The sequence below is a fragment of the Copadichromis virginalis genome, linkage group LG6 (genome assembly GCF_057382275.1).
Source record: "Copadichromis virginalis isolate Kocher_CV1m ecotype Utaka linkage group LG6, C_Virginalis_male_GT1.1, whole genome shotgun sequence".
Taxonomy (NCBI): domain Eukaryota; kingdom Metazoa; phylum Chordata; class Actinopteri; order Cichliformes; family Cichlidae; genus Copadichromis; species Copadichromis virginalis.
Genome location: NC_140623.1, coordinates 10077483 through 10101717, shown reverse-complemented (window position 1 = coordinate 10101717; position 24235 = coordinate 10077483). Strand labels below are relative to the sequence as shown.

Here is a 24235-nt window from a genome sequence, read left to right as displayed (position 1 = left end):
TATAACCATCCCTCCCAAACAGTGGTCACAAATCAGTCCAAATGTGTGGTAGTGGGCACATCTGCCATATTGAGATAATCCATCCCACCTCACAGGTGTGCCACATCAGGATGCTGATCTGACATCATGAGTAGTGCACAGGTGTACCTCAGACTGCCCACAACAAAAGGCCACCCTGGAATGTGCAGTTTTGTCTCACAGCAAAATGCCACAGATGCCACAAGCAATGAGGGAGCGTGCAATTGGCATGCTGACAGCAGGAATGTCAACCAGATCTGTCGCCCGTGCATTGAATGTTCATTTCTCAACCATAAGCCGTCTCCACAGGCGTTTCAGAGAATATGGCAGCACATCCAACCGGCCTCACAACCGCAGACCTCGTGTAACCACACCAGCCCAGGACCTCCACATCCAGCAGGTTCACCTCCAAGATCGTCTGAGACCAGCCACCCAGACAGCTGCTGGAACAATTGGTTTGCACAACCAAACAATTTCTGCACAAACTGTCAGAAACCGTCTCAGGGACGCTCAACTGCATGCCCGTCGTCCTCATCGGGGTCTTGACCTGACTCCAGCTCGTCGCCGTAACAGACTTGTGTGGGCAAATGCTCACATTCGATGGCGTCTGGCACGTTGGAGAGGTGTGCGCTTCACGGATGAATCATGGTTCACATTGTTCAGGGCAGATGGCAGCTGAGAATGTCCCAGTTCTTGCATGGCCAGCATACTCACCGGACATGTCACCCATTGAGCATGTTCGGGATGTGCTTGACCGTCATATACGACAGCGTGTACCAGTTCTCACGAATATCCAACAACCTCGCACAGCCATTGAAGTGGAGTGGACCAACATTCCACAGGCCACAATTGACAATCTGATAGACTCCATGCGACGATGTGTTGCACTGCATGAGGCAAATGGTGGTCACACCAGATACTGACCGGTTCTGGGTCCCCAGACCCCCAATAGCGCAAAAAACTGCACATTCCAGAGTGGCCTTTTGTTGTGGGCAGTCTGAGGTACACCTGTGCACTACTCATGATGTCAGATCAGCATCCTGATGTGGCACACCTGTGAGGTGGGATGGATTATCTCAATATGGCAGATGTGCCCACTACCACACATTTGGACTGATTTGTGACCACTGTTTGGGAGGGATGGTTATATTGTGTATCTGGACTGAATTTTAGGTCTCTACGTCCATCCCATGGGGAATGGGAGCAGTAACAAAGGTGTTGCGTTTATATTTTTGTTGAGTGTATATTAGACTTAATAGTCACTATATACAGTAATTGACTTCTATTCATTTTACATCAAATTAAAACTTTGGGTGTCAGATAATTATTTATTAAAAGCTAGACATTTTAAATGAGAATAAGAAAGAAAAGTATGTCTTTGTGCCCCCTTTTCCCTGTTCATGCCCTATCGGCCCCCCTGGCTAAACTTTGCTAGATCCGCCCCTGCACAGTTGCCAGCGTCAGCTACGTAGAAAAAGATCCTCGAGTAGAAAGTAATATTAAATACATTCTAACAACAGCTGATCAAGCTTAAACGTGCTGCTGTTGTTCAGCCGCTGGTTTCCTCTTTCTGGTGCAAAGTGGGCCAAAAGCAAACTAGAGTCACGGACTCGCGACAGAAAAGCCGATCAGCTGATCGTTAAGCAGTTTCATGATTGAAGTAGCAGCAAGAAGAGGCAGTCGTTTGTTAAGCTTAACGCAGGAATGCTTTACAAACATTCAGAGATGGACTTACACACTTGCTTTACTTCTCTCGGGATAACTTTATCGGAGATGAAATGCCAGGTTGCTAGCGAAGCTCCACATGCTATCCAGACCACCGACAGGTCCCATGCCACAGCCGCTCTATCACGTGATGCATACTGCTCCGAGTGCTAACGTTCTGAGGTGAGTTACGGCGTGTTGCAAGTTTTGTGAGGTGCTTTCGTGATATTTAATGGATCGGATTACATTTTTTATTTTTCTCCGATATCCGATCCAGTAATTTAGGTCAGTATCGGACCGATACCGATACGTAATATCGGATCGGTCCATCTCTAGTGCCAACCAGGATGATGGGCGTGGAGGGGCAGTGGTGACGGACCTCAGGGTACCACTGGCAGAATACAGAGTAAAGGAAAACTAAATAAGAGGCAAGAAAGGGGAACACGCAAAATCAAGGAACGTGTTAGAGGCAAAAAACAGAATCAAAGGTGGAGGGAGATGAAGCTCTGATGCCAGGTGTTACAGAAAGGTGGATGAAGGCATGAAAAACAAATGATATGCTGTAGCTATTAAAGATGAGAGAAATACATCATCCAACTTTCACCCACAGCATCAATCATTCATTCACATCAATTATTAGACCTGTTTAGGCTTTTTCTCCATTTTGTAATCCAAGTACCTATTTTTTTTCTCTATAATAAATTCCTGCTTTTGTTCTGTTTGTTCTTTTTTACATTTTGTTCCTCGGCAGCTGAGAGACAGGCCTCATAAAAAACAGCCAAAACTCACCTTAGCTCTGACGTTCTCATAGGATGCCGGGCTAACCAGGGAGAAGCAGATTAGGAAAACATCCTGGATGGAGAGACAAGGAGACAAAGAATTAGAATAGCTGCTGCAGTTTTAATTAGCTGACATGTTATACAAGTTCTGTCTCTGTAACTTTATGTCCATTAGTTACTGTGTGTGCCTGTGTGTGTATGTGTGATTCTGTACCGTCTGTGGCTAGGACAGTGGGCGGAGCCTGTCATAATCTTCCTGTCCAGCTGTATCCCAGAGGCCCAGGTTGACCGGCTTGCTGTCCACCATCACATTAGCTGAATATTTGTTGAATCTGTGGGGAGAGTAGAGAAGGTCAGCGATCAGCCAACAAGTCATAGGCAACCTTTCATTTCATTGGTTATTCATTCATTCAACAATCTTTCAATTCACTGATTGTTTAACCAGTGAAACTCCTGTAATGGAGAAAAAAAACAGGACCATACTTGAAATACCACTGTTCACAAAAACATTAACCAACAACATTACTTTGGTTAGTTTGACACAAAAGCCATCCTAACCATGTCTAGTAAGAGAGAATAATACATAATAAGGCAGGGCTGCCCCCGTGTGGTCTCATAGTAGAATAACAGTTTAATTTCTCATTTTTAAAAACTTGAGAAATTTCATATTCGTATTCAAATGTATTCAGGCTCAAATGAAACTGATAACACAAATGTTTGCAGACACAGATGTTTTTTTAAAGAAAGAAAGAGACTAGTGTACCAGATTAATCCTGTTTTATGGCCTGTCCGAGGTCTACCCCGCCCTTTGCCTAATGACAGCTGGGATGGGCTTCAGCCTCCTTAATGACCCAGTAGTTAAAAAGATGGATGGATTTCCTGAAATAGAAAAGTCACTGAAATAACGTTAACTGTCAAACATAGAACAACTATGACAAACAGTCAACACTATCTGAGATCCTGCTGGTGGTTAGGGAGGATATACGTGATTCTGTTTGTTGTTTAAACATATTTATAGAGTTAAGAGTTCAGATTGCTGGAAGAACAACATTCACGCAGTCTGATTGCTGTTTTTCTCCCAAAATGTAGAAACACCTGCTAACCATGGCACACTCTGCTTTTCCATTAGGTCTGTGCAAATACTACTTAAGTACACTCATCCTCCTGTGCCATTAGTGATATTAACAGAGTGTATTTTTTGACATATATAATATAGTTAGTATAGTTATTATACTAGCCGTAGCTGCCCCGCTTATTTTAGACATTCACAATAAAAAAGTAAGCGATAATATTTCAATATCAAACGTCATAATTAAGGTCAACATCTAAATAATGCTGTGTACAGACTCACACAGGTGTTAAATTACAGCATAAACTTACCTTAGACCTTCCTCCGTCATTCTCCTCCTAATTGTGCTCGGAGACACAGAAAACATATCGGCAATTACCCCGATGGTTATCCAGGACAGCACTAAAGTCCTGAGTGCTGCAGCCGGGATTTCAAGACGTGGACGACCAACATTTGAAGACTGTTCTTCCTCGGCGTATTCCAAACGAACACGGTGCTGAATTGATCTTAAACTTTCGACAATGCTGTCATCGATGCTAACATCTTGAAGAGCAATTATCATCCCAAGCATTTCAGAAACATCATCTAAACGACTCAAAACAGTATCTACAGGTAAATGTATCTACCCTCTCTATCTGATCTGCTAAAATGAGCAGAATTGACTGAAGTTCACACCAGTCCGCCATCCTCCCTGACCTTTGACCTAGCACGTTTTTGCTACCTGTGGCAGCCGTCCGCGGAGCAGGTATCCAGGAAAACTAGTCGATAGTAAACGATCAGCCAATAGGTGCAAAAGTCAAGCCCACTTGTTGTGTGCCCACCTTATTACTAAATTAGGCAGAGCACTCTGAATTGAATCAGGACATAAAGCACGGTCTTTATGTTGCTTTATTGAACACTGTCCATCTTACAACTAGCCACTTAACGGGGCTTCCTTCGGACAACCACATCCGGTTCAAAGGTCATCACATTAAGACATAGCCATATCAATACATGACACCCCCCTTTTCCTTAGATTCAAACTTTAGTTGTAATAACTTTGATGTCTTTTTTCCCCCAACATTGAACATTCTTCTTGTCTTACTTTCTAACAATTATATAATCTAAATGTCTCACCACACATGTACCTTTCTTTTTTCAATATATACATGTCGAAATACACATATGAACTTGAAACTTGCCAAATGTAAGTTACCTCTTCACCTTAACATATTATAGTTCATTTCATCACAAAATCACGAAACCTCTCGGGTATCTTTTTAGCCCTCTGTGATCTACTTGGTCTCTCTGGCCCCTGGGAGCCCTCTTGTGGTGTTGGAGTGAAGGTGTCAGTCTTTGTGGGTGTTTCACCTTCCTCCCTTTCAGGTATTGTGTCATAGTGTCCTTCTCTGGTCTCATTTGTCTCGTATTTCTTCACATGTGTGGTATTCCGGTGATAGCGAGCTCCTGTTGGTGATTCAATAATGACTTGGTTTCCAGTTCTGCTTACAACTTTGTGTGGTGTTGCGTTGAATGGTGTTGTAAACTTGTCCACTTTGTCTTGTTGAACCAGCACTGTGTCTTCCTATTTTTATTTATTTTTTATTTTTATTTTATTTATTTTTATTTTTATTTTATTTTTCTGAAATTACACACGTTACTAACGTGTGTAATTTCAGAAAAATAGCTCTACCATTGACCAATCTCACCTGTCCTAAGGTTATTTTTCTCACCTCCTATCACTTCCTGTTCCAACACATGGTTGTGTTTTTGTGTAGCTTATCTGGATAGCCGAAATAACTAAAAACTTATAGATAACTTCTTATTTCATAGTTTAATCTTCACTTGCTTCATCCAAAGCACACTCTCTTGTATTCACTCCCTGTATTTTTAGGAATTCGCTACCTTAGCTTAGCTAAGCCAAATAACACAGACCAATTAGTTAAACTACATGAATGTCTCAAAGCCATAAAGACCTGGATGACCTCTAATTTCTGCTTTTAAATTCAGATAAAACTGAGGTTATTGTACTCGGCCCTTAAAATCTTAGAAATATGGCATCTAACCAGATTCTTACTCTGGATGGCGTTACCTTGGCCTCCAGTAACACTGTGAGGAACCTTGGAGTGATTTTTGACGAGGACATGTCCTTCAATGCACATATTAAACAACTATGTAAGACTGCTTTCCTCGATTTGAGCAACATCTCTAAAATTAGAAATATCCTGTCTCAGAGTGAAGCTGCAGTTATTACTTCCAGGTTGGACTACTGTAATTCATTATTATCAGGATGTCCTAAAAACTCCCTGAAAAGCCTTGTAGTACCATATCACCCTATTAGAGCACTTCACTCTCACACTGCAGGCTTACTTGTTGTTCCTAGAGTATTTAGAAGTAGAATACGAGGGACAGCCTTCAATTTTCAGGCCCCTCTTCTGTGGAACCAGCTTCCTGTTTGGACAGACACTATCTCTACTTTTAAGATTAGGCTTAAAACTTTCCAAAATATATAATTAGGGCTGGACCAGGTGACCCTGAATCCTTCCTTAGTTATGCTGCAATGCGGTGGGCTGCTGGGGGATTCCCATGATGCACTGAGTATTTCTTCTTCAGTCACCTTTCTCACTCACTATGTGTTAACAGACCTCTCTGCACTGAATCATACTTGTTATTAATCTGTCTCTCTTCCACAGCATGTCTTTATCCTGTCTTCCTTCTCTCACCCCAACCGGTCCCAGCAGATGGCCCCGCCCCTCCCTGAGCCTGGTTCTGCTGGAGGTTTCTTCCTGTTAAAAGGGAGTTTTTCCTTCCCACTGTCGCCAAAGTGTTTGCTCAACAGAAAGGCAGTTGTTAGAGGGTGAATGGCAGGAACACTGTGTCTGCTGCCTCTTCTCTTGCCTCTGTGTATCAGTGAGTATTCAACAACAGTTTCTATATTTAACTGCAGGTTCTTACTGCATAATTCTGTCTGTATAATATGAAAATGATTCAATGCATCGAGTTATGCCAAACCTCACAGAAACTGTGCACGGTGGGTATTCTGAATTGCTGCTCGGCACATATATGCAGACCACAGTCAGAGCCTTACCCTCTGCAGCTTGAAGTCACACAGAGGTAACCCACTCGCTCTCTGTCAGCACGCAGTCGCAGACTCGTGAGCGAGGTTTTTTTTTTCTTTTGTTTTGCTCTTCTACTCTTAAGAGCTCCATTAGCCACACAGAGGGCACAATATGTTCTGCATTGCTTCTCAAAGTTAGCATTGGTTAGTGATCATGGCCTGTTTTAGGTTTATAAATCATTGGTTTACACCATATTCCTCTGAATTAATGTCACAAATTGACAAACTGACAGTGAGATACAGTGAAGTGTGTAGAACATGTAATTCAAATCAGAGCACGAGCAGAACAAGAGCATGAAGCTGAGATCAAACTTCATTTGCTTCCATCTATAAGGTGCAGGTCACTGAGGTCTTCTGACAGAAACCTGCTGGTGGTTCCTCGTTCTAGGCTGAAAACCAAAAGAGACTAAGTGTGTCTTCAAGGCTGTTGGCTGATAATCTATGGAATGCACTAATATTACATTTGATCTCTGCGGTCTGAACATTTGAAAGAGCAGCTCTACTTATTTGTACAGGCTTAATTTTAGGTAGTGGATATTATTATTGTCTTTTAATGTTTGTATTTATTTTTATTGATTATTATTGTGAAGCACTTTCTCTATAGAAATATTTTACCTTCATTTCCCTTCTGTAACTTTATGAAAGCCAAAAGCAAAAAGAGACGATAAGTAACTTTGCATAAATGTGTGGAGCTTTGCAGCTTTGCAGTTCATAAAGCTTCATAATGACACTATGTGACTATGCAGTGTCCAATATTCAAACTGAAATGCAGTCATTAGAGAGTGAATGGCAGCAACACTATGTGTGGTGCCTTTTCTCTTTTCTCTGTGTATCAGCGAGTGCTCAGCTACAGTATCTATATTTAATGGCTCTGGTCCTCACTGTGTGTTTCTGCCTTACTTCTGAGAGCAGATATTTTACAGGTACAAAGAAAAACTGGCAGTGACCTGGTGGGCGGGGGATTCCTCTTTCAGGTGTGACGGCGAACACAGAGGTCGCTCTGCAAAAGAGAGTCATTGGAGGTGATGAATGTGAGCGACAGTATCATGTACAGCTCAGAGCAGTTTATCCACATGGACCTTCCAGCTTGTGTGGAGGCTCTTTGATCAGCGACCGCTGGATTCTGACTGCAGCTCACCGTCTGAAGCCAGGAGGGTGAGGAGACCAGAGCAGCAACTAAAACTTGTTAACCCAAGGAATGTCTAGTAGCCATGTTTTTGCTATTCAGTAAAAAGTAAAATACATTCAGACAAGATGAGAAATAAAATATGGTGACCATCAGTAATCATGTTTTATGTTTGCTGTGCACATGCAGGACCATGTTTGCAAATCTAAGTGTGCATCAAGGGGGTCCGGAACAAGAAGTGCAGATAACAGCAGAAGCTGAGATCTATACAGACAAAGACACCAGCACAGGCAGAGTTCATGACATCATGCTGCTGCAGCTACTAGCAGCTCTGATGTCCATCCTATAAAACTACCTGACTGTGAGTTGTGGATGTTTCTGCTTCAGGTTCATGTGTTCTGACAGATACTGATACGTCGTGCTAACTTCAGTTTTAGATTCAAATGATACTTTGATGTTCCTGTGGCTCAAAGTTTCTTGCTTTGAAGTTTTTTTTCTTAAAGTTTCTTCTTGACCTGAGCTCTGTGCTGTGAAGTGAGTTCAGCATATGTAGAATATATTTCCTTTATCTTATCCCAACAGTGGGAATCAGGATAAGTACTCACAGGAAGCTGCTTATCAATTGAAAGCCCTGGTTATCAAGTTAACCAGGGCTTTCAATCCTAATGGATGTGGATAAACTATACTGGCAGTGCAGGTTTTAAAAAGGAAGATAAAACTGTAATATTAGAAAAATATGAAGGGTTTAAATGCATAATACAGACTGAAAGTAACAGCTGCTGCAGAAAAACCAGTGTTGTGTGTGTGTGTGTGTGTGTGTGTGTGTGTGTGTGTGTGTGTGTGTGTGTGTGTGTGTGTGTGTGTGTGAGTGGAAAATTGCTTAGTAGTAAAAGCACTGTATGAATGTGCAAGAACTTCAGATGCTTTGTTCAATAAGACTATCAGGAGGGACTATGCGCTTACCTGCTGCTCCTTGGCAGGTAGCTCTATGCCCTCCTGGGTTTTAATTGCACCTTAGAACACACATGCATCAACACTACAATGAGCGGGTGGAGGGAGGTTTGGAGTCTTCTCCCACCCCCGTTCTCTGCGGCCTGCTGGAGCGGGAGGGCTAGGAGAAGTTGGCCGTCCGACTGCGGTCTGGGGTGTGGGGCCTCCCTGCTGCTACGGAGTCGGGGTGGTCTGCCTCTCCCCACCGCAGGGAAAAGGGTAACACCACCTGGGTCTGGGTGCAATTCCCCCCTCCAGGGGCAAGGGTACCTAGACCCGGTTTGTAGAGTACGCTTGGGGAGTGTGATCGTGTGTACAGCGTCTCTTTATGTCTGTCTCCATGTTGGTTGAGTGTGGAGTAAGTGCACATGAGAGCATGAGGGTGGGAATGGATGTTTGTGTCTGTGTGTGCCTGTATGTCTGTGTCTATATGTCAGGTTGGGTATCAGACGCCACCTCTCTGGGGACACCTCAGGCCCTCCAAGATTTGGAGGCCTATCTCCACCCACCACCACTTCCCCTGCCGGTGGCGGACTCCCTCAGGTGTCGGTGCGTTGGTGGTTCTTTGTGTCTGGGGGTGGGTGTCCAGGTACACACCGGCTCACTCCTTGGTGGCCGCTTATCGGGGCCTGGAGCCTGGGGCTCGCTCGGGCCCCTTCGGAGGTGGGGTGCCCCCGGCCTCTCGGCCTGGGGCTCGGTCACTCAGGCACAGCTGGGGGCCGGCGGAGCTCATGGGCGCGTCACTGCAACTCCCCCTGGCTTCTGCTCCGCGGCTGCTGAGTGAACCCTCATCTGGGACTCTCCTCAGCTCTTACTGGGACAGTGGCGCGGCTGCCCCTCTGTTGGTCTTCCATGGTCTCTTGTGTTCTGGGGGCCTCTGGATGTCTGGAGTTTTGACCTCCTCCATACCCGCTTCACACCCTGGAGGACGGGGCTGTGACCCCCCCACACTCCCTAGCAGATCGTTACATGGAGAAACCTTTGGAATACAAGCGCGCTGATCCACACAGGTATGTACACGGGTGTTCACTGCTCGTAGACCCAAATTACACCTTTCTTGGCCGCTACTTCGAAGCACATCTGTCCTGCGTGCTGCACAACAACATTGAATATTTAGTATTTACTGCTGTTTACACTTAGCTAGATTAATGCGATGGTGTTGTGTTTAGTATGTTGCTTTGTTTTTTTTGCTTGTTTTCTATTTTTCTCTCAACAGGTGATCCAGGAGATTTTTTTTCTCCCCCCCCTTTCTCACTGTCCCTCTCCCCTTCTGTTTCTCCTTTCCTTCCTCTTTCTTTCTTCCTTTCCTATCCCTCACTCATGTCTGTCCCGTCTGTAAAATCTGAAAATAAAATATAATAAATAATAAAAACAAAGATCGACCAAATGGACCAATACGGCAATGCCACGATGATCCATTTGGCAAAGTAAATCCATTGGGTATCCTTGTTGGTCTTCAGACAACAATTCTGATGGCTAAAGAACCAAATGGGACAGGCAGAAAAAAAAAAAAGACAGCAAAAATCCTGACTGACATCACGACCTATCATTACACAGGAGAATCTGATGGATGGATAATTAAGTATTTCATTTAATTAATGTTTGAAAGACAGTTTCAGCTTTTATTCTGTCAGCTGCAAACTTTCTGCTGTTTATTAGTTTAAGAGAAAATAAAACTTAATATAACAACAGAATTTAAACATAGGCTGCAAACTGAAAAATGTCTACGAAAAAATGCTATTGAAGAATTTTAGCCCCTCCCACTGTCCATGTAGTACAGTAGGAGGGTCTAAAGTTGAAAGTTTCAAGGGATCTTCCAGGAATGGTGATGCTGCTTTTCTGGACAAATGATCTCTAAGCTTGAACTTAACCAGAGGGATATAGTACAAAGAAAATTCAACAAGGCTTGGCTTACTTTGCGTTAGCTGGCTTGAGAAAACGTAAAACACCAGTCAGTGTCACGCCGCCAGGTATATCAACTTCTCTTTTAAGCTGTGCTTTCTGCTTCACGCTCCGTGCCCACGCATGTAACAAGGGCTGCTACAAGGCCCTTTAAAACAGGAAGTAGCATGTGCTGCAGTGAGCTTGAATGGTGTCCCAATGCGCTGAGCAAGCACAGTCCAAGCATGCTAGCCAGGTGTGGTGCGTGATGATAAAGTGGTGACTAAAACTCTATAAAGGACATAACTAATATAACAGCAGGTCAGGGTTACTCTTACAATTTTCTCTGGTAAGAAGTCAAAATCCTTCATATAGAACTCTGAAGTTACCTGGAGAGATGAGATCCTGCTTCATAGTACAGGCCTCAGGGCAACATTTCAAAGTTAACGTGCAAAACAATCAATATATGTATTTGTATGTAACTGACAAAAAAAGGAGAGAAAAGTGTCCAAACACTTCTTGTGTCATTCCAGAGTTGAGGTCGCAGGTTATGGTGCCACCACTGGACTAGCTAATGAGAAAAGAAGGAAGATGATTTTTAACAAATTTGTTGTATTAAGAAAAAAGAAAACAAACCATCCAAACTGTTACTTTATTAGTAAAGAGATGTTGCAGATATTTGTACTGAAATTGTATTTTTCTTCATTTCTAATGTGTTCAAAGTAAAAACAAGCTTTTCCTGTGAGCTCAGACCATTTTATTTCTTTCTGCTGCATTTCTGCATAAAATACAAATCTGCATCATTTTCTAAAAAAGTGCTTTAAGCTGAACTAATTGTCCCTTTATTTCTAGAACCTGGTGAATCACCCTCTCTTCACTGTGCAGAGACTGAGGTTGTCAGCTGTACAGAGCTCAATGATATTTTACAGAAATAATTCCCCGAGGTCCACCGAGTCAGGAGCTATCAGCACTGGTTCTGTGGACAAAGTCCTGGGAAAGATATATGTCGAGTGAGTTTGCATGATCCCTCAGCTCACAGCTGCATTTATTAAACATTCAAAATACAGAAAGATTTTATAAAACTGGGAAACTGTATTTCTGTCTTGCAGGGAGACTCTGGTGGAGGAGTGGTTCATAATGGCAGGATTTATGGTGTCTCTTCTTTTGTGGGAGATCCAGACTTTGTATGCAGAGCACCGGCTGCCTTCATGGACCTCTGTGATCCTGAGTATGCAGATTGGATCAGGAAAACTATCAACCCATAAAAAGCTGTGAGGTGTGGATAACTGTAAACAAGCTGAAATAAATAATCTTTTAGAGTTTAGCTTTGGTTTCTTTTATTCTCTTTGATATAAGCAGTAGAGGATTTCAGAATTTCTGTGTTATTTGCCAAAAGACGTTTTTTCAGCTGCACCCACACACAGTTTCTTTAGATAACTTCAACTGCAGAAAGTAAAAACTCAGCATTAAGTTTCAAATGCAGTTTTAAAGATAATAATATGGAGTCCCTGAAGAAAACACCCGTCAATAGAAAAAGCTGCAAAATCCTGCAAAATGTAACAGAAGTTGAATAAAACACAACGGAAATAGAAAAAAATGCAACAAGGCTGAAAAACTGAACAAACAAACAAAAAACAAACACAAATTACAACAGAAATAATAACAACGATATAAAAAAAAATAAAGTAGAAAAAAAACATTCTCATCCTAAAACTTGGTGACAAAGTGGAACATGGTAAGGAAACACTCACTTAAGTGCTGTCATTACTCAAAGGTTCCTGATAATCATGCATGAAGTGATTTCTGGAGGGGAATGAAACTTAACTGAACTGCTCCCTGTGACATTTTGACCTGTCAAACGCAGGCGTAACTCCTGTTATTCATCGTTGTATTGCAGGTCTGCTGTGCACGACGTCTGTGAATCTGAGTAATTTGGTACAGATGAAGGAATAAGACTGCTCAGATGCTTTGGGTGTCACGTAATGATCCCTCAGGTTTGGGTGTCTTTGGTGCCCTTTGATTTCAATCTACCTGCACATTGAACAGAAATCCTGCCATGACAGAACACACTAATGCCTTTTCAAGGGAGAACCGATCCTAATCTGAGCTGTCAGCCCCAAGTTCTCTGCAGTCATCAAATCAAGCATAATCTGGTTTGAACAGGCTCCCTGCCTCACTGCAAAAGCCTTTTTACCAGCTGCTGTTTGACAAACTGCAAAGCCTCTGAAGAGACTTTAGAAAGGGGGAAAAAGGATACGACGAAAAAGCTGAACAAAAAGCTATCCATGCACTGTTTAACATTTCACTTGGAGCTTATTGACTGTATTCTATCTGTGGATTGCATTATAGCTTCTCTGAGAGCTTTGCTCCCTGAAGATTTTATGATCTGTGAACGCTGAGTCTCTCTTGTGGCTGTAAACCAGTCTGCTCAGCATGGCACTGCATGGCAGAGTTTCTCTCCATTTTTTTGAATCACCTTTGCTCAGTTGTGCTCCTAACTGATCTCCTGAGTTTGGCTGTATTCCTGGACTTTGCCCTTTAGTTACTCTTCAGTCTCTTTGACACACAGGCTGCCAAATTTGAAATAACATTTTTAGTTTTGGAAAAAGAAGAGCGTGTCTAGCAAATTCTTGCACATCCTTGTTCTTAAATAGCACTTTTCTACTCAAGCACTCAAAGTACTTTATACACCTCATTCACCCATTCATACAAGCACTTTTCTGTACCTAAGTTCTTTCTATCTAACATTCATACTCTGATGGACACATGAAAGAGCAGTTTGGGGTTCAGTATCGTGTCCAAGGATACTTTGAGATACAGATCAGATCAGGCTGCGATCGAACCTCCAACCTTCTGATCGGTACTAATTGGACGTTTGCTGCTGCACATGTAGCATCACAGCTTAGAAGATGGTGGTGTGGAAATGTGTTTCCCATTAACAATTGACTAAGAAACTCTTAGTCAAGGGTTAACGTCACTAATGTCAGTATTTTCACTGATCTTCATTAGATTAGATCAACATTGTTCCTTAATCCTGAGCTGTACAGGAAAATAGATTTCTGATACACATGTACATAAACAAATAAAGAGAGATGTTTCCCACCTGCTGAGAAGACAACAAATGCATAACCTGATTACCACCATCTCACATCCTCTGATTTCTGGCACCTATAAGTGAGATTGATTTTACTGTCCTGCTGTCTTGGCCTTTAGGAGAACACAGTGAGACAGATGAAGCTTGCACCAGATGGTGGAAACACATTGATCGTGGTCTTAGACACAGCATCCACACTCTGTACATGATAGTGTGTGTATGGTGCTGTTTGCAGGAACTTGATGAGGCTTTGCTTAAGTGGAAATCCACTGATGTTCAAGCCCCAGGGAAGTGGGCGGGGGGATAGGACCTCTGGGGCCCTCTTCCTGATGGAGCCCTACCTGACTCCTTTCACTGCTAAAGCAAGAATGGTGCCACAACTCATTGAAACAATACTTCATTTCATCAGAATCTTCAAATGATTCTGTTAAAAACAACCGCCCAGTGTACTTGCATGGCAAACATCGTGATTAGATATTCAAGAAGAGCCTCTTAAAGATGAAGGTCTGTGTCTCTTGACCTAAACACATAATCCAGTTAAATCTGATTTATGTTCATTAATGCCCCTCACACTGTAACTTAAAGTAATAAATCGGTCACTGATTAATTACAGAAGTACGTCTGTGAGCATAAAGATGTAAGCCTTGGACCATCAGGATAAAATGTGGTTGGGAAACTTAACAAGCTTTGATAAAACTTCATCAGTAGCTCAAGCAAGACCTCAAAACCTTCGATCACCACGGGTGGTTAGCAGACTGTGGTTGTACCATGCAGCCTAACAACATGCAGTAAATTGCAGGTTAAAGCAGTCTGCTTACACATTGTTAAACGAGGGAAGGGAACTAATGTGGCTGTCACATTACCCTTTTGTCCCATTTCATCCCAGGACTTGATTCAATTGCTGCTCACTTTCTACAGTACTTAAAACTGATCAGTAGGACCTGAAACTGCAAACATTCAAACATTCAGGCCAACAATCAGTTGGTGAACATATTAATCTACTACAATTAGCAAAAATGAATAAATAAACAGAAGAAAGTTGGAGTGATATCAGAGTCATGCAAGTTTTTGACCAGCAGGTTAAACTCATGCAAATTAGCTTCATCCAGGCTCATGAAAACACTGTCCTGCTTATAAACAGCAGATCATTTGTGTCAGTGTCAGGATGGTTTATATTTGAGCTTTTAGTTCACACAGAACAATTTTTATTAATTGTTTTTAGCGATTACGAAAGTCTGTGAATCCCCAAATTGTTCAGTTGTTCTCTTTGCTCCCCATGAGGTCACTTTCACCATGTGACAAAAACAACACCCCACTCTACACACTCGGGCCACCAGCAACTTTCTAAATCCTCAATAAAAAGCTGACAGGTTGCAATGATGTTCCAAATAACTTATTAAGAAAACAACTAAATACACAGAAAATGTTATGAAAATTGGTTTATTTTATATCTCATAGTTTTAAATGATGCAATAAAAATATGTACAAAACATCACAAACTGTAATATTTTACAAATGCTTACGTCCTGCTGATGCAATGGAGACATCTTCCAGTGACAGTCTTCATCAGTGTGAGTGTGAGGAGGATCCTAAACCCACCAACACAGAAGTGCATGTTCACAACTCCCTCTGTGCAGGCGGGGTCAGGACCCTCCTCACCCTGGGTGAGGAGGGTTGGTGCTGTGGCCAGTCAGGTATGAAGTGCTGAGAGTGGATCTTTGGTCCTCTGTGCAGCTCTGTCCACTCTCAGCTGCCCTGCAAAGTAATAACACAAGAAAGACGTCATTTTAACACAAAACAGCATTTTCATTGTTGGTAGCTGCAGTATGTTGTTAAAAAGCAATTTTAAACCCAACGTATACACATGAAAAATATAAATAAAGCTAAACCTACAGTGCTGCTGACATAGGATGATGATTTATACCAACTATTGGAAGAATTTTGTCTTCAATACAGTTTGTTGTCAATGTGAGGTGATAACTTACATAGTTGGAACACAGCACCACTCTCCCGTTTTTCACTTGGTCATCCATCCTTCTCATCGGGTTGGTTGGGGTAAGGCTGTCTTCTGGGTGGGGTGTTTGCTCCATCTTGGACGTAACTGGAAGTAATAACAACTAAAAAACTACCTTTAATTCACAATGTAATATTAATATTAATGTCACATATCAACAAAAAAAGCAATACATTTCACATGTGCAAGTCACATGTTCTTATATCTGTAAAAACAAAGTTTAAAAACACATTCTAACATAAACTAATCAGAGTCACTGTCATCCATGGAAAGGCTAAAAGGCCTCTCCCAGAAACGTCTGACTCCAAAACTACCTGAGGATGTTGAAGGGGCATCAAACTGGTCACTCACCTTGCACCTCTTTGCACTTACCTCTTCGGTGCAGATGTCTTCTCTGCTTCTCTTTTCTGAGGAAGGAGCAGCAGAGAGATCAGCTGAGGAAGAAGCAGCAGAGGGAGCAGCTGAGGGAGGAGCAGCTGAGGAAGAAGCAGCAGAGAGAGCAGCTGAGGAAGAAGCAGCAGAGGGAGCAGCTGAAGAAGGAGCAGCAGAGGGAGCAGCTGAAGAAGGAGCAGCAGAGGGAGCAGCTGAGGAAGGAGCAGCAGAGGGAGCAGCTGAAGAAGGAGCAGCAGAGAGAGCAACTGAGGAAGGAGCAGCTGAGGAAGAAGCAGCAGAGGGAGCAGCTGAGGAAGGAGCAGCAGAGGGAGCAGTTGAGGGAGGAGCAGCAGAGGGAGCAGCAGAGGGAGCAGCAGAGGGAGCAGCTGAGGGAGCAGCTGAGGGAGGAGCAGCTGGCGGATCACCAACTGGGGCAACAACTCGAGGGAAGAGTGGGGCATTGGCCTGGCCGAAAGGCGGCATGGCGATGGGGGCAGCACCTGGAGCAATAGGACGTTGCCAATCGTGCCAAAACGGCTCTGGAGGGTGCTCCCGGATGAGAGGGGAATCATCTCTCTCATCCATGGTGTCATACCCAGAGTCATCGCTAAGCCAATCCCCCCACTCTTCTGAGTCGTTCCAGTCAGATGAATTGTCAGTCTGTTCACTCACCTCTTCATCATCTACAGGTAGGTAGGGGGGGTACTCACCATACTCACCTTGCTGTTCACCGACATCAGCATCTGGTGCTTCATCAGAAGAGGGTGAGGGTGAGAGAGGGATAAAATACTCACCATACTCACCTTCGCTGATACGCTGGGTATCAGTGTCCTGAGCTTCACCAGAAGAGGTGGTGCTCTGGAGACTGTCATCCAGGATCCTGATGACTTCAGGAAGGCCTTCTTCTGCAGGGCGTTCAACCACATAGTCAAGACGCCCTGTGAGGAAACAATTTTTAAAATAACATTAGGAATGTAATAGACACCCAGTGTTAAAGCAACAGACCTACATCTGTTAGTTTGAGCAGAGGATGAGAGAAAAGCATTTTATGTCAGACTGAATGACACTTCTACTTGTTCAATCTTTAAGTCAAGTTTTTTAATAGAAGACCACCAAACCTCCACCAAGGCAGCTCACTCTGTGTACTTTTAAGGTGACACTATATTGACACTATATATGACACTGTATTTTGTGTACATTCAATTTGTTTTATTTGTTCCTTGTAAGCCTTTATGCAAACACTATGTTGGAATAGGTAATGGATAATAGGTATTGATTTGTAAATAGCCGGACATGAGTAACTTATTATATAAATATACTACAGTACATTTATAACTAACCATGCAGCTCATTCTCCTGTTTTATTTACAATTCACGATGTCACACATTTTGAAAAAAGCTCATAGGTTAAATATGTGGATGCAAACCATAATGTAACATTTAGACCACATGTACCAATTGCATGTCCTAAATATATATATATATATATATATATATATATATATATATATATATATATATATATATATATATATATTATATATATATATATATATATATATATATATATATATTTATATATATATATATATATATATATATATATTATTTATTTATTTATTTATTTATTTTAAATAAAAACACAACCTTCTTGGCAAGAGTTGGCAAGAATTGCACACACAAAGCTCTGCAGGTATGTCTGAAAATGATGGTCAAGTGAAAAACAAACAAACAAACAAGCAAACAAACAAACAAACAAACAGAAACTCTTAACTCAGAATCCACATTTTTAGAAATGTGCACAAGGACTGTATCTGCCATAAGGACAGATACATCTAATCTGTGGTAAACATGCTATCCCTGTGTAAATATCCCTGTGTACAATATTTCTCTCTGCTATCTAATAAGGTTAAAAGCATTACCGTAACAGAAGATAGGTCTTAATGCCATTATTACTACTGTTTTCATATTCTTTTGATATTATTTTATTTGTATTTTTTTATCTTTGTGTTTTGCAGCAGAGAAAAAAATATAGTTTATGTCAATAAAGCCTTTGATCCGGAGAAGAAAAGGATGTCAGGAGGGGACCTGGATCTGTGTGTTTAGGCCTGCGTGTTCTGAGGCCATGACATCTTGAAGATGCCGTTACCACAGAAACTGATTTTTGGGCATTTTACAAATTTTAGTCCATTAAGCTATTTTTAACCATTTCATTTTAAAGAAAAGTGTCAAATTTGAAGCCTTCAAATCAAAGTAACACCTTTTTTTCATATTCATACACCAGTCGTTAATAATTTCTACACCTCTCCCGGAAAATTTAAAACATACAAACAATTTACGGAAACAATCTTGAATACACATATTTGATCACGTTAAAACTTGATATTCACACTGGAACTTGTTAAATTATTACAGTAATTTACATTTAAAGAAATTTTCAAACGTACCTGCAGCGAAGTCCAGGTGACAGTCGGGGAGTCCGGGTCCACGGCGAGCCATCTTCAAACTTGAAAAACAAAAACAAGTACAAACGATCCACAGATGAAGTACTTGTTATGCGTTCAAGTTATATCCGCTTTTAGTAAAATGGTTTGCAAAACTTAGCTTTCCACAGGCTGAGGTTGGAGCAGGTCGAAACAAGTCCACGAGCAAGTGTAAACGGACGTTTGGAACCTTGTGCAGCATTTATATACCCTCGGCGGCCATGGTTACGGTTGTCAACGTGTACAGGTGCACGTGATAGAACTATAGGAATGGAGCTCACCACAGTGTAATTACAGTTAATTCATGGTCATTTACTGTCAGGGTGGAAGTAATGAATTACAAATACTCACGTTACTGTAATTAAGTAGATTTTTTTGGGTACTTGTACTTTTATGAGTAATTTTTCAAGTGTGTAATTTTACTCATACTTGAGTACAACTTACACCATGTAATCTACTGAGTACTACTGAGTACGCCCACAATTTGAATTAATATTCAAACCTTTCGTCTGCATTTTTGCAGCCAATAAGGCCGTGCAATCCCGACCGGCCAATTTAAGACATAAGCAAAGATAAACTCTGCTGCAGCAGCAGGCACAGGTGTCTGGAGGTGCTACATGGTGGAGTACAAACTACTTTATAGACGGAAGATTTGGAGACAAAGAAGCCAAAATGGAGACAGAGGATTCAATTTCAATTCAATTCAATTCAATTTTATTTATATAGCGCCAAATCACAACAAAAGTCGCCTCAAGGCGCTTCATAGATACAGAGAAAAACCCAACAATCATATGACCCCCTATGAGCAAGCACTTTGGCGACAGTGGGAAGGAAAAACTCCCTTTTAACAGGAAGAAACCTCCGGCAGAACCAGGCTCAGGGAGGGGCGGCCATCTGCTGCGACCGGTTGGGGTGAGAGAAGGAAGACAGGATAAAAGACATGCTGTGGAAGAGAGACAGAGGTTAATAACAGATATGATTCAATGCAGAGAGGTCTATTAATACATAGTGAGTGAGAAAGGTGACTGGAAAGGAAAAACTCAATGCATCATGGGAATCCCCCGGCAGCCTACATCTATTGCAGCATAACAAAGGGAGGATTCAGGGTCACCTGGTCCAGCCCTAACTATATGCTTTAGAAAAAAGGAAAGTTTTAAGCCTAATCTTAAAAGTAGAGATAGTGTCTGTCTCCCGAATCCAAACTGGAAGCTGGTTCCACAGAAGAGGGGCCTGAAAACTGAAGGCTCTCCCTCCCATTCTACTTTTAAATACTCTAGGAACAACAAGTAGGCCTGCAGAGCGAGAGCGGAGCGCTCTAATAGGGTGATATGGTACTACAAGGTCATTAAGATAAGATGGGGCCTGATTATTTAAGACCTTGTATGTGAGGAGCAGGATTTTGAATTCAATTCTGGATTTAACAGGAAGCCAATGAAGGGAAGCCAAAACAGGAGAAATATGCTCTCTCTTTCTAGTCCCTGTCAGGACTCTTGCTGCAGCATTTTGGATTAGCTGAAGGCTTTTCAGTGAGTTTTTTGGACATCCTGATAATAATGAATTACAGTAGTCCAGCCTGGAAGTAATAAATGCATGAACTAGTTTTTCAGCGTCACTCTGAGACAGGATATTTCTAATTTTAGAGATGTTGCGCAAATGGAAGAAAGCAGTCTTACATATTTGTTTAATATGTGCGTTGAAGGACATGTCCTCGTCAAAAATCACTCCAAGGTTCCTCACAGCGTTACTGGAGGCCAAGGTAATGCCATCCAGAGTAAGAATCTGATTAGATACCATATTTCTAAGATTTTCAGGGCCGAGTACAATAACCTCAGTTTTATCTGAATTAAGAAGCAGAAAGTTAGCGGCCATCCAGGTCTTTATGTCTTTAAGACATTCCTGCAGTTTAACTAATTGGTGTGTGTTATCTGGCTTCATGGACAGATAGAGCTGGGTGTCATCTGCATAGCAGTGAAAATGTATGCTATGTCTTCTAATGATGCTGCCTAAGGGAAGCATGTATAATGTAAACAGAATTGGTCCTAGCACTGAACCCTGTGGAACTCCATAATTAACCTCAGTGTGTGAAGAGGACTCTCCATTTACATGCACGAATTGGAGTCTATTAGATAGATATGATACAAACCACTGCAGTGCAGTACCTGTAATACCTACAGCATGTTCTAATCGCTCTAATAGGATATTATGATCAACAGTATCGAACGCTGCACTGAGGTCTAGCAGGACAAGCACAGAGATGAGTCCACTGTCAGAGGCCATAAGAAGATCATTTGTAACCTTCACTAAAGCTGTTTCTGTGCTGTGCTGAGCTCTGAAACCTGACTGAAACTCTTCAAATAAACCATTCCTCTGCAGATGATCTGTTAGCTGTTTGACAACTACTCTTTCAAGGATTTTTGATATGAAAGGAAGGTTGGAGATTGGCCTATAATTAGCTAAGACTGCTGGGTCTAGAGATGGCTTTTTGAGTAAAGGTTTAACTACAGCCAGCTTGAAGGCCTGTGGTACATAGCCGATTATTAGAGATAGGTTGATCATATTTAAGATCGAAGAATTAATTAATGGCAGGACTTCTTTGAGCAGTTTTGTAGGAATGGGGTCTAAAAGACACGTTGATGGTTTGGAGGAAGTAATTATTGAAGTTAACTCAGAAAGATCAATTGGAGAAAAAGAGTCTAACTTAATATCAATGGTACTAAGAGTAGCTGTAGATAATATTACATCTGTGGGATGATTATTGGTAATTTTTTCTCTAATGATAAAAATTTTATTTGTGAAGAAGTTCATGAAGTCATTACTAGTTAACGTTAAAGGGATGGTTGGCTCAAAAGAGCTCTGACTTTTTGTCAGCCTGGCTACAGTGCTGAAGAGAAACCTAGGGTTGTTCTTATTTTCTTCAATCAGTGATGAATAGTAAGATGTTCTGGCTTTGCGGAGGGCTTTCTTATAAAGCAGCAAACTATTTCTCCAGGCTAAATGATGATCCTCTAGATTTGTGACACGCCATTTCCTCTCCAGATTACGAGTCATCTGCTTTAGGGTACGTGTTTCAGAATTATACCACGGAGTCAGGTACTTCTGATTTGAGGCCTTAGTTTTCACAGGAGCTACAGTATCCAGAGTCGTACGTAGTGAGGAGGTGAAATTATTAACAAGATAATCGACCTCTGTTGGGGTAGCGTTCAGATAGCTACTCTGCTCTGTGTTGGTACAGGGCATTGAAGATGATAACAGTGGGTGGATTATATTCTTAAACTTAGTTACAGTGCTTTCAGAAAGACATCTACTTTGATAAAGTCTACTCTTCACCGCTGTGTAATCAATTATTGTAAAAGTAAATGTTATCAGGAAATGATCAGACAGCAGAGGGTTTTCAGGAAACACTGTTAAATGTTCCGTTTCTATGCCATATGTTAAAACAAGATCTAGAGTGTGATTAAAGTGGTGGGTGGGTTCTTTTACATTTTGAGAGAAACCAATTGAGTCTAATAACAGATTAAATGCCATGTTGAGGCTGTCATTTTTAGCATCTACATGGATGTTAAAATCACCCACAATAATTATTTTATCTGAGCTCAGAACTAAATCAGATATAAAGTCTGAGAAATCAGACAGAAACTCTGTGTAAGGCCCAGGTGGACGATAGATGATAACAAGTAAGACTGGTTTCTGAGTTTCACAGCTGGGGTGGACAATGTTAAGCATCAGGCTTTCAAATGAATTAAAAGTCTGTCTTGGTCTTTCATTAATTAATAGGCTGGTGTGAAAAATTGCTGCCACACCGCCCCCTCGGCCTGTGCTTCGAGATTTCTGGTAGTTAGAATGGCTCGGGGGTGTTGATTCATTTAAACTAACATAATCATCCTGCTGCAACCAGGTTTCTGTAAGGCAGAGTAAATCAATTTGTTGATCAATTATTAAGTCATGTACTAACAGAGACTTGGAGGAGAGAGACCTAATATTTAATAATCCACATTTCACTGTTTTACTCTTTGGTTCAGATGTGGATACTGTATTGTTCTTTCTTTGTGATTGTTTATGTTTAAGTTGTTTGTTGCTGGTTTTTAGTTTGTTTTTTGTCTTTTTGGAAGCTGACACAGTCTCTATGGAGATGGGTTTTTGGGGGGGTAGCAGGAGGAGAGAAGCTGCAGAGAAGCGTGTAAGACTGCAACTCTGCTTCCTGGTCCCAACTCTGGATAGTCATATTTTGGGGGGTTTAATAAATTTGTCCATATTTCTAGAAATGAGAGCTGCTCCATCCAAAGTGGGATGGATGCCGTCTCTCCTAACAAGACCAGGTTTCCTCCAGAAGGTTTTGCCAATTATCTATGAAGCCCACAGGACAACACTGTCAACCATGAAAACGACGTAGAAAAGACGGAGGACGGGTGCCCGTGGCCATACCTGGAGGAATTTTTCATGTGCAGAGGGAGAAAAGGAGACAGCGTCCAGATGCAGTGCAAACTTTGTTTGACCTCTACAGTCATTTCAGCTTACAAGACTTCAGCGTCTAATCTTAAAAAAACACATTGAGGTAAGAGGTTTTACAACTATACGTGTACAATATTGCCTTCTTATTTTTCATGTGTGTTAAGGTTATTAGTTTGGCTAAGATATTGTCACCGCCATTGGTTAGCCTGATATTAAAATAAGACGGAGCTAGCTAATGTGCGTGTGTGTGCATAATTGAGCTAAATTCGTAGGAATGTTTTAGCTTATTATTTGGATAACCACCGTCATTACAATAAATTACATTTGTAGTCATTTAAAACTCACAGGCCTACAATCAGCTGGCCTATATAAAAAACAAAAACAAAATTTGAACACAGTGCTGAGCTGCATCTCAAATTAATCTTCCAGCTCTCAGCTGACATGTACCAGAGCCCGATGGATCAGTTGATCAGGATCATTGGCCTGATATAGGTCTATCATAGTGACGTGGCTCTTAATCAGTAGGGTTATATGTTTCCCAATATGATTTTTTTTTTAAAGAACATAATGTGGATTGTTTTTATTTGTTAGCTGTATGGGCAGCATTTTTGTGTATGTGATCCCTTTTCTTAAATTACATTTGCTATATACACATATTTTGCTCTCTTAGTATTTTTAGAACCTGACTAATACTGAAAACTTTAGGGTGATACTGATAAAAAGGAGTTAAAAATTTAGATACTGATACATTGGTCGATACTCTTTTTACAGATAGTATACAGATTACAGAACTTAGAATGTATACAGAAATTCATGTTTTTTGCAATGATCGTTCAAAATTGGTTTACATTTGTAAATAAATACAGCAATATATCTGCAAGATTTGACCAAATTCACCACTCTTTTATACTATGCTAAACAATCAAAGATTAGCTCATGTCTAGTTGAATGATGTTTTAAAAATGTGTTTTCCTGTAGTGTTAATCACAGTGATGTTATGAAGTAATGTATGAACCTGACGTATGATAATATTTATCTCTACAGAGGAAACATCCATCGAAGATTGAGCAGTACAATATCACTGTGGCATCAACATCTCGTCAGCGAAAGACCACAGCCACACCAAACAAGCTCTCAGCAAATACACAAGCCAAGTTAC

The 24235-nt window shown here is 41.4% G+C and overlaps 2 protein-coding genes and 1 long non-coding RNA gene across 4 annotated transcripts; 1 reads left to right on the top strand and 2 right to left on the bottom strand.

Moving 5' to 3' along the window:
• Positions 1 to 2055: 2055 nt before the first annotated feature.
• On the bottom strand, positions 2056 to 2846 carry LOC146707213 (uncharacterized). Its single transcript, XR_014920782.1, has 3 exons — positions 2716 to 2846; positions 2512 to 2574; positions 2056 to 2113 (listed from the first exon to the last, which is right to left on the bottom strand). It is a non-coding gene; the product is annotated as an uncharacterized LOC146707213 (long non-coding RNA).
• Positions 2847 to 6196: 3350 nt separating this feature from the next.
• On the top strand, positions 6197 to 12527 carry LOC146707212 (kallikrein-8-like). The gene is made up of 5 exons (XM_085460742.1): positions 6197 to 6459; positions 7642 to 7822; positions 7983 to 8139; positions 11600 to 11674; positions 11774 to 12527. Exons 1-5 carry the CDS (start codon positions 6411 to 6413, stop codon positions 11927 to 11929), a joined length of 618 nt encoding a protein of 205 aa, XP_085316868.1. The 5' UTR covers positions 6197 to 6410; the 3' UTR covers positions 11930 to 12527.
• Positions 12528 to 15430: 2903 nt separating this feature from the next.
• LOC146707211 (uncharacterized) lies at positions 15431 to 18833 on the bottom strand. 2 transcript variants are annotated; one of them, XR_014920775.1, is made up of 3 exons: positions 18592 to 18833; positions 15744 to 17082; positions 15431 to 15513 (listed from the first exon to the last, which is right to left on the bottom strand). XR_014920775.1 is itself a non-coding variant. In XM_085458519.1 (2 exons), the coding sequence occupies exons 1-2, from the start codon at positions 18641 to 18643 to the stop codon at positions 16016 to 16018; spliced, it is 1119 nt and encodes a 372-aa protein (XP_085314645.1). In that variant the 5' UTR covers positions 18644 to 18833; the 3' UTR covers positions 15431 to 16015. The 2 variants fall into 2 exon arrangements, 1 of the variants encoding a protein (XP_085314645.1); XM_085458519.1 differs by having other exon boundaries at positions 15431 to 17082.
• Between the last annotated feature and the right edge of the window lie 5402 nt (positions 18834 to 24235).